We start from the raw sequence: 20742 nt of genomic DNA, 5'->3' as shown, positions 1-20742 counted from the left end.
TCCCAAATTTGTCTCCTCTGGGCCTTTGTAGGACTTACTATTGTTTTTGTCTGAAAAATTTCTATGCTTCCACTTCTTTTCTCTCTTATGCCACAAAATTTTCTTAGTGCTCTTTCTTCTATCACCCTAAATTGTTAGAACTTGTTTGCTTTTCTGGCTTGAATGTGAACTGCATGAGTACCTTGCTGTGTCACCAAAGTTAGCACAGTGTCTGGCACACAAGAAGTGCTTTGTAAGTATTTATTAGAGCAAGAGAAAAAGGAATGAATGCATAGTGACTATTGGATACGAAAGGCTGCATTCATAAAGACCAATCAGATACTTTTGAATTATCACGTTGATTTTCCTACAGTTGATGAGGATGTGGTGTTCATACCCTAACTGGGATTTTAAATTGGTACAGTGTTTTTTGGGAAACAGTCTGATAATTATGCATCAAAACCTGCTAACATTTTCAATTCACCTTTGACTTAGTAATTTCATTTCTGAGCATCTATTTTAGGGAAAACTCTCAAATAATAAAAAGGCTTTATTATGGATGAAGATGGTCATTGAAGTATTACATATAATTTGGAAGAAATCCAAATGTTTAACAAAGAATTGTTAATTAAAAGTCATTTGTGAATTATTGTTAATGTAAGGGAAAACGTAATATTTAAAACTGAGGCTTCAATGTGTGTGTGTGTGTGTGTGTGTGTGTGTGTGTGTGTATTCTAACTGTTAAGAGCATGGGTTCAACTCATGATTCTCAGTTTCCTACAACATCTTTCTGATAAAATTGATCTTTCATTACTTCCCCTATTAGTAACTATGCCCTGGTATTGTTATTCGTTCATCTGAATCCCCACTCTTTAAAAGTGTGCGGTCCTAGTAGTGATAATTCACTCGCCCCTGAGACAGTTAAGGCTGACCTTATTGGGAAGAATTGGTCTCTGAATGTTTGCCAGTATTTCTGAGCTAGGTTCTAGAGTTATTCTGTTCCATAAACTTCTTTGAGATAATAGAGACATTCTGTATCTATAGTCTAATAAGGTAGCCATTAACCTTGGCACGTGGCAACTTAAATATTTGAGATGTGGCTAGTATAACTGAATTTATAGTCCTATTAATCTTTTTTCAAGATTTTATTATGAAAAATGTCAAGCATTGAAATTGTTATAAGAATTATAAAATTAATATCCATGTGCCAATCTAGATTCTATAATTAACAATTTTTTAATGGAATCTATTGCAAATCATGTCCTATTGTTTTTTTACATAAGAATAGAATAACTAGTGTAATTAATATCAACAGACCACTTTTTTTAGTGCTATTTAATTTTGATTAAATGTAGGTAGCCAGTGTGCCTTGTGGCTACCCTGTGGATATTGTAGCTCTAGAGCATGTCTTGGCAGCCTGTTTGCCATGGAGTCCTGTCTGGTCTTTCACACTGCATGAACATCCATGGCCTTCCTCCAGGTTTGTCCTGAAAAGTCACCTGAAATTCACTGTGCAAGACTATACTGTTAGCACCTCCAGGTCTCTTAAGAAAATAAACATTTCAAGTTGTAGACCTCGATGGATATGCAATGTCAAATCATGTTGTAATTTTCTTGCACTTAGATGTCAACCTCAAGGAGAAAGGGAGAAATGACTGCTCTTTTAACCGGGGTGGGATTGGGCACAATTTTTGGTTGCTCCTCAAAATAACCATTCTGTGGCTCGTGAGTAAGACATTGAGTAAGATGATAAAGATGGAGCAAAGCTGGGAGAAATAGTTTTTCAATTTAACGTGTTAACTCCTTGTCTTCATTCTCTGACTTCTCCTCTCATGCTGACTTAACTTGTTACGCTCTGTCCCCACCGTCTACTGAGTTTCTCACATTCAAACCAAGATTGAAGTCCACATCATTACTATAAATATTTTATATTGTCTCTGATTTCTTTCTTTTTTTTTTTTTTAAGATTTTATTTATTTATTCAACAGAGACAGAGACAGCCAGCGAGAGAGGGAACACAAGCAGGGGGAGTGGGAGAGGAAGAAGCAGGCTCATAGCGGAGGAGCCTGACGTGGGGCTCGATCCCCTAACGCCGGGATCATGCCCTGAGCCGAAGGCAGACGCTTAACTGCTGTGCCACGCAGGCGCCCCTGTCTCTGATTTCTTTAACCTTGTTTGAACTGGCTCTTACCTGACTGTAAGCTGCTAGTGGACAATGATCACTAACATTTAAATTCTGTATAATACTAGTTTTATATGAAACTGGAATGTTACAGCACTCAGGTCAGCAGATACATGTTCCCTTCCCCCTCACCCCATAATAGAGAGAACTTTTGTAATCCAAACTTCTTTTCCAAGTACTGGTTCTGTGCCCTATCCTTCCTTTGGCCCCTTTATGGGATGGAGTGTTGCTTCCCAGCATCTAGCCCAATATTTTCCCCAGAGTAGATGCTTTGTTAAAGTTTATTGGGTTGATTGTCTTTTGTGCTTACCGCCATCAGATTATTTGTCTTTGTAACTTAGTCTGAAGGGGAAGAGATTTATTGCTGCTCCTATGGAAAACCTTTCCGCTACCATGATCTTTGCATCTACACGTAGTCCCACCACAGAGTTGTGTATTCAGACACCTTGGATAAGGGTGTGTCTTTTGGATGTGGTCCAGCTGTGATCCTAATTTCTCAAGTAGAGCACTCTAACTTCACTCAAACAGAGCAACAGATGATGGCACAGCAAAGAGCGCTGGTGAGACTGGATGATCTTCCAGCCTCTACCACTCTCTTTTATTTATTTTATTTTGAGTTTCTGGGTTTTGTGTCTCTGCTTCTCATAGTGACGAGTGCAGGCAGGTATTTCATCAATCCAGGCTAGGTTTATATTCATATGGACAGTTTTAATATAAATTAAATGATAGCTGAGATTCTTTATTTTGTGTATCCTATTGTTAGACTATTCTGTTTTGAAATAGGTGAGACCTGTGAACATGGGTTGTGCTGTATGTTCAGCCACTGATCCCTGTGATTGTTTTGTAAAGACTGTTTTGGGAGCAATTTTAGGTTCACAGAGAAGGGAGACGAAGGGACCGAGATTTCCCATATACTCCAGCCCACACACATGCATAGCCTCCTGTTATGAACATTTTCCACCAGAGTAGTACATTTGTTATATTTGATGAGCCTCCATTGACACATCATAATCACCTAAAGCCCATAGTTTCCTTAGGGTTTGCTCTTGGCAGTGTATATTCTATGGGTTTAGGCAAATGTGTAATGACATATATCCATCATTATAGTATCAGAGCTAGTATTTTCACTACCCTAAAATTCCTCTGTGCTCCATCCATTTCTCTCTGCCCTCATCCCCTACCCTCATCATTACTTTCATCATTCTCTTTATATTGTCTCCATAGTTTTATCTTTTCCATAATGTCATATAGTTGGAATCATACGATATGTACCTTTTCAGATTGACTTCTTTTACTTCTTTCACTTACCTATAAGTTTCCTACACGTTTTTTCATGACTTGATAGCTCATTTCTTCTTAGCACTGAATAATATTCCATTGCTTGTGTGGACCTCAGCTTATCCGTTTATTTAGTGAATTACATCTTGGTTGCTTCCAGGTTTTGGCAATTACAAATAAAGCTCCCATGAACATCTATGTGCCGGATTTTGGGTGATCATCAAGTTTGTTCATCATTTTAATAATTGGCTTCTTATCATTATATGGTAATGAGCTAGAATAGAACATCCACCAAATTTAATAAAAAATAAAAAACAAAAGTAAGTTAATGATTTGAGGGTAAGCCCAGTGTCTGAACTGTGTGAAACAGTGGAGGGAACACTAATTGGAACATCAGAATTCTTAATTACGCCCGTAATTTTCAGAATGATTTTCCCTTTCATCGTGTTATTAGAGAGCTTATCCTTTATTAGCAGAGAGCTCAAATAGCCCTCTGAAGACCTTTTTTTGCCATAATTTTTTCAAGATTACTTATTTCCTGAGGTGGTCTTCTCATTTAGTTATTTAGAAATTGGAGGCAGGATGGGTACTGTTTGATTGACTGCTAGAGGGCAGTTGGACCCATATAAAGGATTTGATCTCTAGAGCATTAGAACAGATTTTATTGTAAAGACAAGAAAGACAAATGAGGTAGTTAGTTAGGGGAACAATAACTTTTTGTTCCCATTTATTTTATTTTTTTTATTTTAATGTTTTTTTTATTATATTATATTAGTCACCATGCAGTACATCCCTGGTTTCTGATGTAAAGTTCGATGATTCATTACTTGCATATAACACCCAGTGCACCATGCAATATGTGCCCTCAAGGGAAACAATGAACTTTTAATGAGGTCTTTTGAGTTTTTGCAGCAAGAGCTTAGAAAATTATCATTGCTCAGTGTCATAAAGGTCAGGCATGAAGTCTAACTGTGGAGGTGGGAACCCGGCGAGGTGAGGTACTCTTCTCAGTTAGAGGGATGCAGACCGTCCTTCCCTAGGAGCTGGTGTTTCCTCTAGACATCTTTCACTTTGGCCTACCAGTGGAAGAACAGCATGCTGCTGTGAAATGATAAGCCATTGAGGTTTGAAGGTGTGACCAGAAAGTTTGAAGGTGTGACTAGAAGCTGTGAGCTAAGCTAGCTGACAAAGTTAATATGGTCAATAAGGGCTGGGGTAAAATGTGTGGTTTCCCAAATGAAAGAGGTTTCACAGCAAAGCATCCAGGAAGTAAATAAATAAGTGCTTCATGTATTCATAGTGTGTATGTGTTATGTGTGTCGTGCGAATTAGTGAATTCAAATGAATTTCAAAGTATAGGAATATTCAAAATATTCTTTAAATTTTTCCTCTCTCTTTTTTATGAGCCAGTGGTTGTTCAGATGAAGTTTGGTCCTTCCAATTTTGTGCCGCTTTGATCAAAGGGCCATGCTAGGAGTTTCAGTTAGTCCCACCTGAAGTCCGTGCCATTATTATCTGATGCTTCTTGTCTTCTCCCTTAAGAAGAAATCGCCTCTTGCAGAAATTAGAGCTTCATAACAAAATAAAGAAACCACATAACTAGAGCTTGGAAGGAACTGCTACACAATTTGGCTTCCCAGTCATTCATCTTATTGCTTTTCTCTAAAACTGAAAATCTAGATTTTTTAGTCAATTCCTTTTTTTTTTACTTTAGAAAATATAGTTTATTTTCTTTTTTATTTATTTTTATTATGTTCAGTTATCCAGCATATAGTACATCATAAGTTTTTGATGTAGTGTTCCACAATTCATTAGTTGGGTATAACAACCAGTGCTCATCCCAACACGTGCCCTCCTTAATACCCATCACCTGGTTACCCCATCCCCATACCCGCCCCCCGTCACCATTACTCAGTTAGTTTTTCCGGAGTCCAGAGTCTCTCATGGTGTTGTCTCCCTCTCTGATTTCTTCCCATTCAGTTTTCTCTTCCTTCCCCTGTGGTCCTCTGCTCTATTCCGTATGTTCCACATATGAGTGAAACCAGTTCCTCTTAACGTGCACCACCTTGTTCATCAAGGGCACATGTTGGCATCATATGTCTTGTCTGTACTGCAGTTACAAATAGGAACCAGACAGACGTGGTACTCAGCTTACAGAGTGTATGCAGAGAGGACAAGACAACTATGGTAGTGTAAAACAGTGTTCTGCACCTGGCTAGCCTGCGTCAGGAGAACTGACCACCCTCTCACCAGCTCTAAAGATGTAAATCAAAACCGAATAAGGCTCAGCATTACTAGTAACTGCATGGCACAGGAAGATGTGAGTAACCGGATCTGAGGTCATAGAATGGAGAAGGCGGTATGCTACCACATGTTTCCAGCTCCTAGATTGTATTCATGTGCCCCCTGCCCCTCCCCACAGCCTTTCTTCCAAGCATCTGCACTCCAAACCTGACATGTGAGGACAGGGAAACTAGCTTTACCTGTCAGGATATCTGGATTGTCTTCCTGGCTCTTCCACTATTTATAAAACCTTGGGAGAGAGGAAAAAAATGAACATTTATTTATTTTGATGTCTGAGAAATCCTATCTAGTGCTAATCTCACTGAATTCTTCCAAGTCTATAAAATGAGTGATATTGTTTTTATTTTATTTAAAAAAATGTTTGTAACAATTTTTTATTTATTAACTTGTCAGAGAGAGGGAGCAAGAGAGCACAAGCAGGGGAGCAGGAAGCACAGGGGTAAGCAGGCTTCCCACTGAACAAGGAGCCTGACAGGGGACTTGATCCCAGGACCCTGGGATCATGACCTGAGCTGAAGGCAGTCGCTTAACCAACTGAACCACCCAGGTGTCCCAGAAGTGAGTGCTATTCTTACTGAGCACGTGAGTAAAGGGTCTTGAAGATTAGGAGCGACTTGTTCACATTTTTACAGCTAGGAAGGATTTGAAACTTGGACCTCAAATAACAATATTCAACACTGAATGAGCCTGATTTTAAACACGGGTCAAGATTTAGCAATAATGTGTTCTTTGGCAAGTCAATTAACTAATTAACATTAGTTTCCTCATTTGTAAAATGGGGGCAATATTAAATAGCTGTCAGTGTTGGGAGGTTTTGATATGGTTATACATACAGTGGGTCCTTCAATAAATGACAGTGTCTCTCTCTGCCAGGTTTTTTGATCATCTTTAATACCTCTCCCACCCCTAGTCCCTATGTTCTTTCAGCAGAAGTTGTTTTTTTCATTAGTTAATTAACTAATTTGTTTATTTTTGCCTTCAGAATAGAGGGCTAGGATCTTTCCCTGTTTTGGGATTAACAAAGCCAAACCAGGATTGGAGTAAAGAGAAGGAAATGCCCAGCAGCTGGTATTTTTGAGGTGTCCAGACTCTACGCATGAAACTCTGCCTATGTTGTTGCATTAAATTAGTGTGTGGGAGGTATTTCAGCTGCCTGCTTGCAGATGATGACAAAGCGGTGATCAGAGATCAAAGAGTGCTTTGGGGACAGAAGTGCATCAGCTGAGGGCCAAACCACAGCAGGGTAACCTAGCTGGTCCTAGTGGTCAGAACACTCAGTAGCTGTGTTTGTAGAGTAGTTTGGGGGAGAGGTGGGAGGTAGGAGCAAACTGAAGAGTGGGAAATCCTTCTAAAGTACGATGGTTTAGTTGTGGCTGGAGGTTGGTAAGGAAAGAAAAGAATAAGTAAGGAGCTTGGTCAGATCCTGCTGAAGTAAGGGTGAGCTGTCCCTGCATGAAAATTTTCTGTTTCTCATCTACCTCTCTCCTCTTCTGCCACACTCCATAGTAACCATAATCATCTCCTTTGGAGAGCAACTTCAGTTGGTTTCATAGAGCTGTAGGTCAGAAGGTGGACAAGGCCTGTATTAAATGAAAATGAACTTCAGTGAGGTTTGGGTAAGGTCTGGCTCATAGAAACAGAGTTACAGAAATGAATTTCTGTTAGCTGGAAGTTTGTAGGTCTTCATGAAATAAGATTCATGCACAAAACTCAAGTAGAGGAATACTTCAACAGTATCTCTTTTGAAAAAATCAAATGTGAGCATTTTTACATGCCACTGGTGGTGTATATTTGGGAGCAGCTTCTCTGGTCGGCATTGCGCAATATGTATCAAAGTTCTTTAATGTATTGAGCTCCTAATTTCATATTTAAACATTTTTCCTTATACAACATTATTTGTGAGTGATATTCTTGTAATGTAAGGCCAAATATTTTTTATACTAGGAATAAATTGGAAAACAACCCAAATGTCCAACAGTAGGGGGTTGCCTAAATAAACTGTGGCATAATCTGTATGGGTAATAGCTATATATGGGTTTTAGAACCACATTTTAGATGAATATTTTTTAAGTGAAGAAACATTTATTAGAAAATAATAAATCAAAAAAATTGTATAATAATGCCAACTTTCATAGTAACCATAGTGTGTTGTTAAAAAACGGGAAGAATATACACCAAATTTTTTAAAGTGGAATTATGGATGCTTTAAAATAATTTCTAAATTATATATATCTGTAGTACCCATAAATGGAAAAAAGAATCTTTTTTTTTTTTCAAATAGCAACATGTAAGAGGAAGTTTCTAACAGACAGTCTATTTAAGAGTTAAAGAATTTAGTGCTAATATTTCTTAGGTATATGTGTACCTACATTTTAATCATTTGGTTTTGCTTGTAGTTTCTTTTAAATATGCTAGTTTTTGTTTAAGATGTTAGTTCTTATTTTTTCCAAAGCCGTGTTCGCTTATAGTATCAGTCCTCAAATACTGATTTTGAACGTTATTTCTCAAGGAGTATGGAGTGGTTGGTTAGTTGAAATGCAGGAAGATATACCTCAACATCAGCCTTTTCATACAGTTTCCTTTCAGCACTTTGGTCAAGAGGAGGGGCAGTAATTTCTGAGTGGGAGTACCATTCTGAAACAATCGTTTCTGCTTGCTGTCTTACAGCCCTCACGCGCACAAGGGACCAGGATCAGAAAGGCCAGCTTCTTCTTCCTCTTTTCTGGGTCAGCTGTCTCCACCTGCCACCCTGCGTGGCATAGACACAGGTAACGTCTGCTTCTCTTCCCCCAGATCTCTGTTATCTGAGCGTCCTACTCGTGCCACTTATAAAGAAGAGATTCTGGGAAAAAAAGATTCTAGGAAGGTGGCATTTGATTATAAATGGCTTGGCGTGAGTATGGGATTGATAGAAAAGCGTTTTCTATTGATTATTTTAGAACTGCATTAACTGTAAAGGATGTGAAAACTGTAGTGCAACATTCACGGAAAGTTATTTTCTTTTTCTCGCTACACTGTGACTTTTGCTTTGTGTTGAATGATGTACATATTATCCACCCTAAAGGGCTGTATAATAGAAAAGACTCCTTTTCCTTAGCAAATTAGGGAAAATGTGATTAAGTTTAGAAAATTTTGTAAATTAATAGAAAATTTAAAGAGATATAGTTACATGTGCAATTTGTTTTCCACATTATATGTTTCTTTTCACATGACTCCTATAAGAAGCAAGGTGAAATTGAAAGGCTTCGTATTTAATAATTTCTCTTTACATTGATATCCATTAAGAGATTGAATCTTTTATGGATATTAATTAATGACTGCGTGTTGACAAATTTTATTTTCTAGAGGCTTCTCTGGCAACATACACTAGAAAATTATTTCTAAAATTCAAATACAGATGGAACCTTTTGGGATTAAAAATACAGGTGACTGGGCTTCAACGGAGAGATTTTTACTCAGCACATCTTGCACAGGGCACTGGAGTCTGGATTGTTGACCAATCTGCCATGTTAACCTTTAATAATTCTTTGCAGATGGTGTATGGATTGTTCTTTGGAAACACTCTGGTGGAGTCATGTCATAATTGAAAAGAATGCAAGAACTTTTACATATTTATATGTAGATCTGAACATGTGTATTAAGGCCTTTTTATAAACCAAGATATTTATATTTTTTCAGAATTCCTAAAATAGAATTTCGTTTTTTGAATTGATAGTTTTAAAGTGTCTCAGTGATTTATACTTGTGCCAATTTTGCCCACATTTGTATATGTATGTTGAACATTTTGAACTAAACTGGCCGGGTGAATAGGACCCAGCCTATTCAATGTATTGGGAGATTAAAAAAACTCTTTCCTTATTTTGTAATAATGATGTCAGTAATCACTAGGAGTATAAATGAGTTTAACAGAAGTATTGAAAGTTTTTCCTTTCTTACATAAATCAGGCTCAGTCCACATGCTTTGCACACTTGAAGGAGTTAAACACACATTAACACTTACAGATACACACGCAAGCCTCTAGGTATGTCCCTGGTACGTTTCTACAGCCTGACATTTTAATGTTTCTTTTGACAGAAATCATCCTGTTGTGAGGTTTTAATGCAAAACATAGTTCCCTTCTTACTGTAGAGATGAGCAATGAGCAAGTGATTTATTCCACCCTGAGATTTCTTCGGTCTCCTTCAGAGTCACCAAATAGATTGAGGCCAGGTGGGACTCAAAGGCCTGGGAAAACTGATGACACAGGTAATATGTCTTAAGCATCTCTTACGGATTGCCAAACTTTGACATTTGAAAAAAGATTCCTGCCTGTCCTTCAGGTTCTCAAATGGTAAAGGAAACCATAATGGTGTAGAGTAGCAGAACAAGTCTTTTTTTTTTTTTTTAATTGAGGGAATGGAGACATTAATGAATTGTTTTAAATTTGCAATGCTAATAAAATGTTTTTATTCAAAGTGGTCAAAAGGAATTTATGAGGGCTTTAAAAAGTAAAGGACAGATTAGAGTCTCAAGAAAACATTGCATTTCCCAGAGAAATAAAGGTCTTAGAGAATGTTTGAGAAATGAAAATATTTGTTAGAAACAATGTTTTTGTTTAGACAAAAATTTTTTCGGTGTCTTAAATATTTACCAATCCTTTATTTTCCCCTTTTTATTTTAAAGGCTTTTTAAAAAAAGATTTTGTTTATTTATTTGTCAGAAAGAGAGAGAGAGAAAGCATAAGGAGGGGGAGCAGCAGGCAGAGGGAGAAGCAGGCTCCCCATTGAGCAAGGGGCCTGATGCAGAACTCGATCCCAGGATCCTGGGATCATGACTTGAGCTGAAAGCAGATGCTTAAGTGACTGAGCCACTCAGGTATCCCATAATTAATTGGCAAAGAAGTTACAGAAATTTATTCAACAGGAGAGTTCACTTTTTGGTGTTGTCTTTAGTATTTATTTATTTAACAGAGAAAGAGAGAGCACACAAGCAGGGGGAGTGGAAGGAGGAGAGGGAGAAGCAGCAGACTTCCTGCTGAGTAGGGAGCCCACCTGGGGCTCCATTCTAGTACCCTGGGATCATGACCTGAGCAGAAGGCAGATGCTTAACCAACTGAGCCACCCAGGCACTGCTTCTGTTCTCTTTTCTGTTCCTGCTCTCTGCCTTCAAATATTGTCACAAAGTGTAAATTGAGAATGACTTTTACTGTCTTAATTTAGTGACAGTCAGAGATAGAATTTTCAGACCCAGGACCTCAAAAGTACGAAGATAAATGTAATATTGTCTAGGGAAACATAGGATTGATGAAAAAGAAAGTTCAGTTGATTTCTAGAAACTGTTTTAAGGATGGACCCCAATCACATTTCCAGCCTCATAATATCCACTGTGGCTACCAATTCCTCAAGAATAATGACTGCTTTTTCCTTCCTCTTCATGGTTAGTTGTGATCCCAGGAAGGAGTATACATGTCAGTGTGGATTCTTATAAATGTGTATTATGTCTATTGCCATCAGTGCTTTTTTCTTAAACTTGGTTGAATTTTTTCATTGACTTATAATTGACACACAATGTATGTGAGTTTCAGGTGTAGAGCATAGCGCTTGGACAACTCTATACGTTACGCCACCTGTGCCATCTCTAGGGGAAGTGCTTTTAAAATCCTAGAGGACTGTTCTCGTGTGTAGGTTTTCTACAATGGGTGTATGGCATCAGAAATCGGAGACTTTAAAACTGTAATTACTAGGTTCCAAATTTAAATCAATTTCTTTGATAGATTTCTCTAAAATTTTTAGAGAAGATTGTCTCTTTGTTTCAAATGGTATCCCAGGTTGAGGTTCGTAGTGGGCAAGGCTCTGCCCCTGATGATTATCTTTCTTTTTTATTTAAAGGGTTTTCAGTGCCCTGGCATCTCATTTCAGTGACTCTTGGGATCCTGTGTTTACTATTATTGGTGACAGTCGCCCTACTGGGGACAAAGAGTGAGTAATTAAAATACATGCTTCAAGTCTGAGTAACAGCAGTGACTGCTAGTTGCACGGATACTAACTGCCCTCCATTAACTGTTCCCTGGCCATCGTCAGGGAATGTCCCAGACATGTCACAGTGTCATTTTCATTTTACTCACCTATTCCGATGCCTCTGCAGTTTAATGAGCTGTCCTGTTCTGTACAATACATGGTAGCATTCCTTCAGATACAGGACCTAGTCATATCATGCCTTCTGAGTTTAATCATTGTGAATTTAGATACACATTCTTCGAGAAACAGTTGTTCAAAAGAAATTATGACTTTCTCTTGATTTTTTCCAAGCATGTAATGAAGATACAGTTTCGTAAAAATATTGATTTTATACATGAACATTAGATGATCTCAATTTCAACTTTTATCTTTTATTTGCATTTCTTGACATCTTTAGAGAAAATCACTACCATGTGGCACCCAGATAAATGTACATATTTATGTCTTCCTCTCTTTTCTCCTGTGGGTATTCCAGGTACTCCAATAACAATGATGCTGTTACTTCATGTTTCTTAGTGCAGCTTTTCATAATCAGAAGATGTGTTGCTAAGTGTTGACTGGTTTTTACTCTAGTACCTATTTAAAATTTTGTGCTGTTAAGAAACTGCACTGAATGGTAAGGTGTCACCATCATAATTTTATTCAGATATCTTATTGTATTTATTCTACGCGGAAGTTGCTAATAGCAGGAAGTCTGATGTTTTCATTTGTATGGTCAGTTTATTGAGGTGTTACTTTCTAAATGTCACATTAGCCATTTAAAGTAATGAAATGGCGCAAATAATGAATCATGGAACATTGCCTCAAACACTGGGGATGTACTGTATGGTAACTAATATAACAAAATAAAAATTATTAAAAAAATACATAAATAAAATAAAAATAAAAAGCAAGTGCTAAAAAAATTAAAAAAAATAAAGTAATGAAATGGGTTGGTTGTCAAAGTGAGACTTTTTCTTTTGTCTTAAATTTTAACATTCAGGCATTGTGAGTACTTTTGTATTATATCTATGCTATTAATTTTAGTTTTTCAGTATATTCAAGAAAACCATCAGCAGAGGGAAGAGATAGGAAACCTGACTCGAGAGCACCACATTTTGCAAAATGAGAGCTACTTAAAGGAGCGACTTTTGACAAATAAGACTTTAGAATATAACATCCTGAAAAATGAATCACTTCAGCAGAAAAAGGAACAGGATTTACTGTTTTCAGGTAGGACATATCAGAGAGAAAATGAAGGTATGAAGGGCATCTTGCATGAATGATTGCATGATTTGCTGTTATTTCTTCCCCTTCCAGAAGCCTTGAGGCCGAATAGGCAGGCTTATGACATGTGCTAGTGGTCTAGGTTACTACACAACTTTCCATTTGTACCTCTGAGATGTAGCGTGAGTGTTTGGGTTTGCCTGAGTCAAATGTGAGACTGAGACCCCGTAAGTCGTGTTGGGATCAATAGAGTTCTCTATCTCCCCAAACTCAGTGGCAGTTCCTGCACTGGTCCTGCTCCTAGAAGGTGAAATAGTATGTTGGCTTCCCTGAAAAGGTGAATCGTTTTGGACCTGGGGGTAAATTAGACACTCCACTTTGTGGCTGACATAAAAAAATGGAGGCTATTAGTAAAACTGTACTTAGGCTAAATGGGCACGAGGCCTTTTATTTGGATGCTCTTGTAAAGGTAATTGTGTGTATGTTTCCATTCTGCCTTGACCTCAGATATTTGGTCTATACACTCTCTGTAGTAGTTCTGCCAGGTTTGCTGAGGTGTTGATGTTTGTATGACTCTGTGTGATAATACCCTTAAAACACTGAAGAGATAAGAATATTAAATCTCATACAATAAATCTGTTATGCAAATGATGGAACAAATTGAGCTGGTTAATCCATAAGTATTAAATATTTGTTTAGGATTTGGGGTTTGCAAAAAGATTTTCATACTTAATATTATTTCGATATGGTAGCAGGAATTTATCTTCTGTGTTATTAAAGAATCAATAGTATTTTAAAAAATTGGTACATTATGAAATATATGAGGAAAAGAAAAAATTCCAAGGAATCATGTTTCTTTTATTTAGAAGGCATTCCAGAATCTTTTAAAAAATTTACTTTTCTTGTTTAAAATACAGCGTTGTTTAGGTATTATGAATATGCAAAACATTGCACATATTTAATGTATGTAATTTGACAAGTTTGGACATAAGCAAATATCTGTAAAATCATCCACAATTAGAATAATAGACATATCCATTACCTTCAAAAGTTTTCCCATGTCTTTTGTTTTGGGGGAGGGTAGTGAAGAACACTTAATATGAAATCTACCCTTTTAACAGGTTTTAAGTGCACAATTCAGTATCACTCATATATGTAACATAAGAAATAGGCAGATTGGTAGGAGAAGAAAGGGAAGAATGAAGGGGGGTAAACAGAACGGGGAATGAACCATGAGAGACTATGGACCCTGGAAACAAACTGAGGGCTTCAGGGGAGGGGGGTGGGGATTGGGATTGGCTGGTGATGGGTATTAAGGAGGGCATATATTGCATGGAGCACTGGGTTTTATACACAAACAATGAATCATGGAACACTACATCAAAAACTAATGATGTACTGGATGGTGACTAACATAACATAATAAAATATTATTATTAAAAAAAATTCAGTATTGTTAACCATAGGCAGTATGTTGTACAGCAGATGTGTGAAGTTAGTCATTTTGCGTAACTGAAGGTACATCCCCATTGAACAAAGCTCCTCATTTCCACCTCCCCCAGTCACTGGCAACCACCTTCCACTTTATGTTTCCCTGAGTTTGACTATTTTTTATGTCTCCTATAAGTGTAATCTCCCAGTATTTATCGTTCTGTGATTGGCTTATTTCACTTAGCATAATATCCCCAAGGTTAATCCATGCTGGTACATATGACAGGATTTCCTTCTTTTTAAGGAGGAATAGTATTCTATTGTAGGTATATACCTCATTGTCTTTATCCATTCATCCATCGATGGACACTTGGGTTGTTTCCATATCCTGGCTGTTGTGAATAATGCTGCAATGAGCATAAGAAATATATCTCTTGGCATTCCAGAATCTTGATGAACCTAATATTGTCATTATTGATAGCCATTAAGATTTTATTTAATTTTGGAGGGCTGATAAGTATATTGCTCTGTTTAACAGAATACCAGATAATGTTTCACTTTATATGTTGTAGGCAAACTCTGTGAAAATCGCCTGTCCTATCGTGGAATAAAGTATTATTATTTTATTCCTGAAAGTCAAAACTGGAATGGATGTAAACAGACTTGCCAAAGTTATAATTCATCTCTTTTGAAGATAAATGATGAAGATGAACTGGTATCGTGGACTGTTACATTCGCTTTTATTTTCCTAACTATGTCTCATGCTTGGACCCAAGAGATTGAGGACAAGGGGAGGCCAGAAAGAGGGACCTTCAGTTATTCTCTGTTTTGTGTCTGTCGTGTGAGCAAAAATTGCGTAGATAAGAAAGGTAAGGGTTCTGGAAAACTCTGCCTACTGATAGGCATATATGATCTTGCTACTTTCTAAGCATTCACTATGTATTATTTATCATGATGACCATTATTATTTCCAAGATGGAAACCCCCTTGAAGATTCAGTTTGGGTCTTTGCATTCATTTCCTTTTGTAAGGTGTGTGCAGGAGAACAGCTCACTGAGCAGCATGCCTCTCCTTCGATGGAGCCCTTAACCCTTTGGTATTTGCAGCCTGGAAGCAGTGGCTATTTATCCTTGCAAGGTGGCACCTAAGAACCTGGAGGAACCTAATCCAGTGGGTGCTATTAGGAATCCAGGAGCCAGATTGCCTGCGATCAGGCAAATCCAGTTCTGCCACCTGTTACCTGGGTGACCTCGGGTGAATACTTGTCTTCTGGATCTCAGTTTTTCCATCTGCAGAAAGGAGATAGTAATGAGGAATATAAAAGTGATAACAGTTTTACAAATTAGCCTCATGGTGATTTTCATGGCAGCCATGGGTCACTTTTCTTGATCAATATTCTCATATATTGTATAGTGATGTCTATCTTTCCAAAGGAATTGTGAAAAGGGAGAATGAAGTGACAACAATTTCAAAATTATCTTTTAAGTTTATTACTAGGAAAAACTATCCACACACAAAATGTTTTTGACAGGGAAATATTTTGAAAGATCAGCCTAAAACCTCTATGTAGCCCTTAAGAAAACAATACATTTATATGCAAATCTAATAGATGTGTTAAGTCACAACATAAAAGAATTTATGATATCAAGTCATAAAGTAATGTTTGTTTGTTGCAGTAAAGCTCACTTAATTTAAACCTATATTTTAAAATACATTCAGCCATTTAATCAGATGATATATAAAATGTCTCTTTGCTATATTTCATTTTTTGACCTAGTAAATATTTCCAAATACTGCCTTTTTTCCCTTCACCCCTTCCAACTACTAAACTTCCGCAAGCCTTTCTCTAATGAGGCTGAGCATTCTGGTGCACAACTTCCCACATATAGTTGTTAGTGTAATAAATTTACTGTGATGATTCCTTTTCTCATTTAGTAATAAGTGATGATCACTTTCCACACCATTAAATATTTTTCTGTAGCATAATTTTGAGTAGTTTTGTAGTGACAGATATTATTTAACAAGGCCAATGTTAGATATTTAGATTTAAAATGTTTTCATATTTTTTTAATGATTTTTTATTATATTATGTTAGTCACCATACAGTACATCCCCGGTTTCCGATGTAAGGCTCGATGATTCATTAGTTGTGTATAACACCCAGTGCACCATGCAATACGTGCCCTCCTTACTACCCATCACCGGTCTATCCCATTCCCCCACTCCCCTCCCCTCTGAGGCCCTCAGTTTGTTTCTCATAGTCCATAGTCTCTCATGTTTCATTCCCCCTTCTGATTACCCCCCCCTTTCTTTATCCCTTTCTTCCCCTACTGATCATCCTAGTTCTTATGTTCCATAGATGAGAGAAATCATATGATAGTTGTCTTTCTCTGCTTGACTTATTTCACTTAGCATTATCTCCTCCATGTTGCAGCAAATGTTGAGAACTCATTCTTTCTGATAGCCGAGTAATATTCCATTGTATATATGGACCACAGCTTCTTAATCCAGTCATCTGTTGAAGGGCATCTCGGCTCCTTCCACGATTTAGCTATTGTGGACATTGCTGCTATGAACATTGGGGTGCATATGGCCCTTCTCTTTACTACGTCTGTATCTTTGGGGTAAACACCCAGTAGTGCAATGGCTGGATCATAAGGTAGCTCAATTTTTAACTTTTTAAGCGACCTCCACACTGTTTTCCAGAGTGGCTGTACCAACTTGCATTCCCACCAACAATGTAGGAGGGATCCCCTTTCTCCACATCCTCTCCAACAATTGTTGTTTCTTGCCTTGTCTATTTTTGCCATTCTAACTGGCGTAAGGTAGTATCTCAGTGTGGTTTTGATTTGAATTTCCTTGATGGCTAATGATTTTGAACATTTTTTCATGTGTCTGTTAGCCATTTGTATGTCTCCATTGGAAAAGTGTCTGTTCATATCTTCTGCCCATTTTTTGATTTGTTTATTTGTTTCTCATATATTGAGTTTGAGAAGTTCTTTGTAGATCTTGGATACCAGTCCTTTATCTGTAGTGTCATTTGCAAACATATTCTCCCATTCCGTGGGCTCCTCTTAGTTTTTCTGACTGTTTCCTTGGCTATGCAGAAACTTTTAATCTTGATGAAGTCCCATAAATTCATTTTATCTTTTGTTTCTCTTGCCTTTGGGGATGTATCATGAAAAAGGTTGCTTTGGCCGATGTCGTAGAGGTTGCTGCCTATGTTCTCCTCTAGAATTTTGATGGATTCCTGTCTCACATCGAGGTCTTTCATCCATTTGGAGTTTATTTTTGTTTTCATGTTTTAAATAATCCATGAGTGTGCAAGGCATTTTTAACATTAGTGCATAATCTTTGAGGAAAAACTTACTTTGGACAATAAAAGCATGAGGATGGAGGGGAGGGAGGGTTTTCTAGGAAGGAGAGATGAAGGATGGTGTGGTGTGTATGTAGCAGAGTAGTGTCCAAAGAAACAGCTGGGACCTTCACCTTCCTGTTGTTCATTCATCTAACAGGTGCGGCTTGTCACATATCTTTTGTTTCCTTACAGGCCTTTATTCAACCTCAAACTTGTAAGAATAACTACTGGATTGGGTTATCATATGATGATAGAGAACAGAAATGGAAATGGATTGACACTGGCCCACCTTTCGGGATGTAAGCTCTGGAATGCAGTCAAGCTCCAACATTGATTGGTGTTGGGGTTGGGAGGACTGTATCTAGAAAGAATCTTCTCTTATGTCATATGGTTTTCACACAGACGTCATTGGTAAGAATAAGTAGAATGATGAAGAAGACGTTTTAGGGAGTATAATTAAAAAGGAAGAGAAATGTCATACAGATTATGAACAAAATTTGATGCGAAGCACATACCCGTAAGTATGCATTATGAGGTACACCAAATAACCCCAAATCATAAAGTGATATGAAGGGATTGGACCATCCTGACTGAGCTATAGTATCCCTCCCACAATCACAAGTTAAGTATTAGGAGGATCCCCAAGTTCATCTGAAACTTCTTTATAGGTGGTACCTGACTGACAACGGTTTGAGTTACAATTTCTCTACTTCACAATGGTGTGGAAGCAATTTGCATTCAGTAGAAACTGTACTTTGGATTTTTAATTTGATCTTTCCCTGGGCTGGTGTTGTGCAGTGTGATCTTCTGCTGTGACTCTGGGTGGTGGCAGCTGGAGCTCCCAGTGAGACATGTGATCACAAGGGTCAACAACCTGGTACACTTGCAACCATCCTCTACCCATATGACCATTCTGGTTTTCACTTTCAGTATAGTATTCAGTAAATCTCATGAATGCTCAACATGTTGTTATAAGACGGGCTTTGTGTTAGATGATTTTGTCTAAGTGTGCTGATCCTATTTAAGGTCCACTAGGCTAAACTAGTAGGGTGGGCGTATTTCATGCATTGTTGACTTATGGTATTTTCAATTTGTGTTGGGTTTATCAGGACATAACACAATCAAACAATCTGTATATTATTAGTTTATATTATTTATAAATACAAATATAAGTGAGTATATACACACACACATGCATACATACATATGCCTTCACTGTAGGTTTTTTTGCATTTGTTGTTTGTTTCTTTGTTTGTTTAACTAATCTCTACACCCAATGTGGGGCTCAAACTCATGACCTTGAGATAAGAGTCACATGCTCTTCCAACTGAGCCATCCGGCATCCCCATAGTTTTATTTTGAAGTGCAGTATTTTGTGAACTCTTGGGTTTCCATTTAGTTATAATCTGTTAAAGTGTTCAATGGTGTTTTTAAAAAATCTTAACTTTTATCCTTTTTTTTTCTAGGAATTCTGGTTTAAGTTTTAAAATCTTGCTAGTTACAATTTCAAGCTGTCTTTTATTTCTTAAAAGATATCAAACATCCTTTTATATTTGGTATCTGATAATTCTAATATTTGAAGTTTTATGGGTCTACTCTATAGTTTCTGCTGGCCTGTGTTGATTTTCTTGGTAGTGTATAGTGATTTTTTTTCTTTTTGAGCTGCTGTGGAGATTATTTGAGGACTGAGATGAAGGTGGCTACAAACTTAGAAGAGATGTCATGCAGGAAATTACCTTGTTGCCTGTGAGTACACATCCAGGCAAACGCCTTAGAGGCACAGAACAGAAACGTTCACGGGCCAACCGAAGATGCTCAAATTGTATAGTTAATTAAAGCAACTTGGACCAAGTAGCCCGATGCAAGGGGAAAGAAATGGGATAGCTTGCTACTGTGAGATGGGATAGGATCAGTTATCACACTCAGGATAAGGTGCAGGTGTGTGAAAGGATCACCGGAATCCTGGGTTACATAGTCTTCAGATGGCCTGACTCTTCTGCATCCCCTTTCCTGATAGTGGTGTGGTTTCTAGGGCATCAGTTGAGTTTTGAGTAAGGGGGCCCAACAAACAGAAGGCTCTATGGCCAGCATACACAGTTTCTCTAGTGGGGAGATGCGGGAGCGTGTAAGCCCGGGGACAGCTGCAGCTTTTCAATGAACCTGAGGAGCAGCTATGGATTTTATTTGTGTTTGTTAGAGGGTCAGTATGAGTGTCAGCCAGTAGGAGGTGAATTTAAGACCTCATGGATGTAAGTGTCTATGTGCATGATTTATATTTTGAGTGAGACATGTAGTGCTACTTGGTTCTTTCTTCCTTTCTTATGTTGGGCATGCTGTACTTACAGTATCTATACCTGACACGTCTCCAAGGTTACTGACTTCCTCATCTGTACATATTGAACACATCTCATGCTCTCTGCCCATGCCTCCCAAACTACTTAGTTTCTTTCTTTCTTTCTTTCTTTCTTTCTTTCTTTCTTTCTTTCTTTCTTTCTTTCTTTCTTTCTTTCTTTTTCTTTCTTTTTTTCTGTAGGAGATTTGGATATTCAAATAATGCAGCAAATACAAATTGCATGAGGGATAGTTGGTAATTTTGGATTCCTAGGTGGGATTATTCATTTTCTCTTCTGCTTAAGTCCAAGGTTCAAGACTGCTGCAGGGTAGTTTACATTGAAGATACATCTTTAGGGTCTCAACTCTTTGTAGGTTGTCTTCCATATAGAAACTGCAGTGGAATTCATATTTAATCTACTGTATAAATTAAGGGGAAAAAAAGACTTCAGTCCTTCACTTACTCTTCTGGGTTCCCACCTTTACTTAACCTCAACCGGAGCATGAATTTGCTTCTTGCCAGCTCATAAATTTATTCAAGAAGGTTTTAATTTTTTTAAGGTTTTATTTATGAGATACAGCAAGAGCGAGAGCGAGAGAGAGAGAAGCAGGCTCTCCACTGAGCAGGGAACCTGACTTGGGGCTCGATCCCAGGACCCTGGGATCATGACCTGAG

The 20742-nt window shown here is 37.7% G+C and overlaps 1 protein-coding gene across 2 annotated transcripts in view; it reads left to right on the top strand.

Annotated features, from left to right (window-relative positions):
• LOC123781562 (killer cell lectin-like receptor 2) overlaps positions 1-20742 on the top strand; it is a 42002-nt gene that overhangs the window by 18566 nt on the left and 2694 nt on the right. Inside the window, exons 3-8 of one of the 2 annotated variants that reach the window (XM_087855621.1) lie at positions 8411-8511; positions 9819-9989; positions 11612-11701; positions 12767-12952; positions 14950-15092; positions 17928-18034. In XM_087855621.1, the coding sequence (XP_087711747.1) occupies positions 9875-9989; positions 11612-11701; positions 12767-12952; positions 14950-15092; positions 17928-18034 (641 nt within the window). In that variant the 5' untranslated portion in view covers positions 8411-8511; positions 9819-9874. Of the gene's footprint in view, positions 1-8410; positions 8512-9818; positions 9990-11611; positions 11702-12766; positions 12980-14949; positions 15093-17927; positions 18035-20742 lie in introns of both variants that reach the window. The other variant, XM_045781135.2, reaches the window with a different exon arrangement.

This window comes from Ursus americanus, chromosome 25 (genome assembly GCF_024610735.1).
Source record: "Ursus americanus isolate L20-20 chromosome 25, mUrsAme1.1.p, whole genome shotgun sequence".
Lineage (NCBI taxonomy): Eukaryota > Metazoa > Chordata > Mammalia > Carnivora > Ursidae > Ursus > Ursus americanus.
This window is presented reverse-complemented; position numbering and strand designations above follow the sequence as displayed.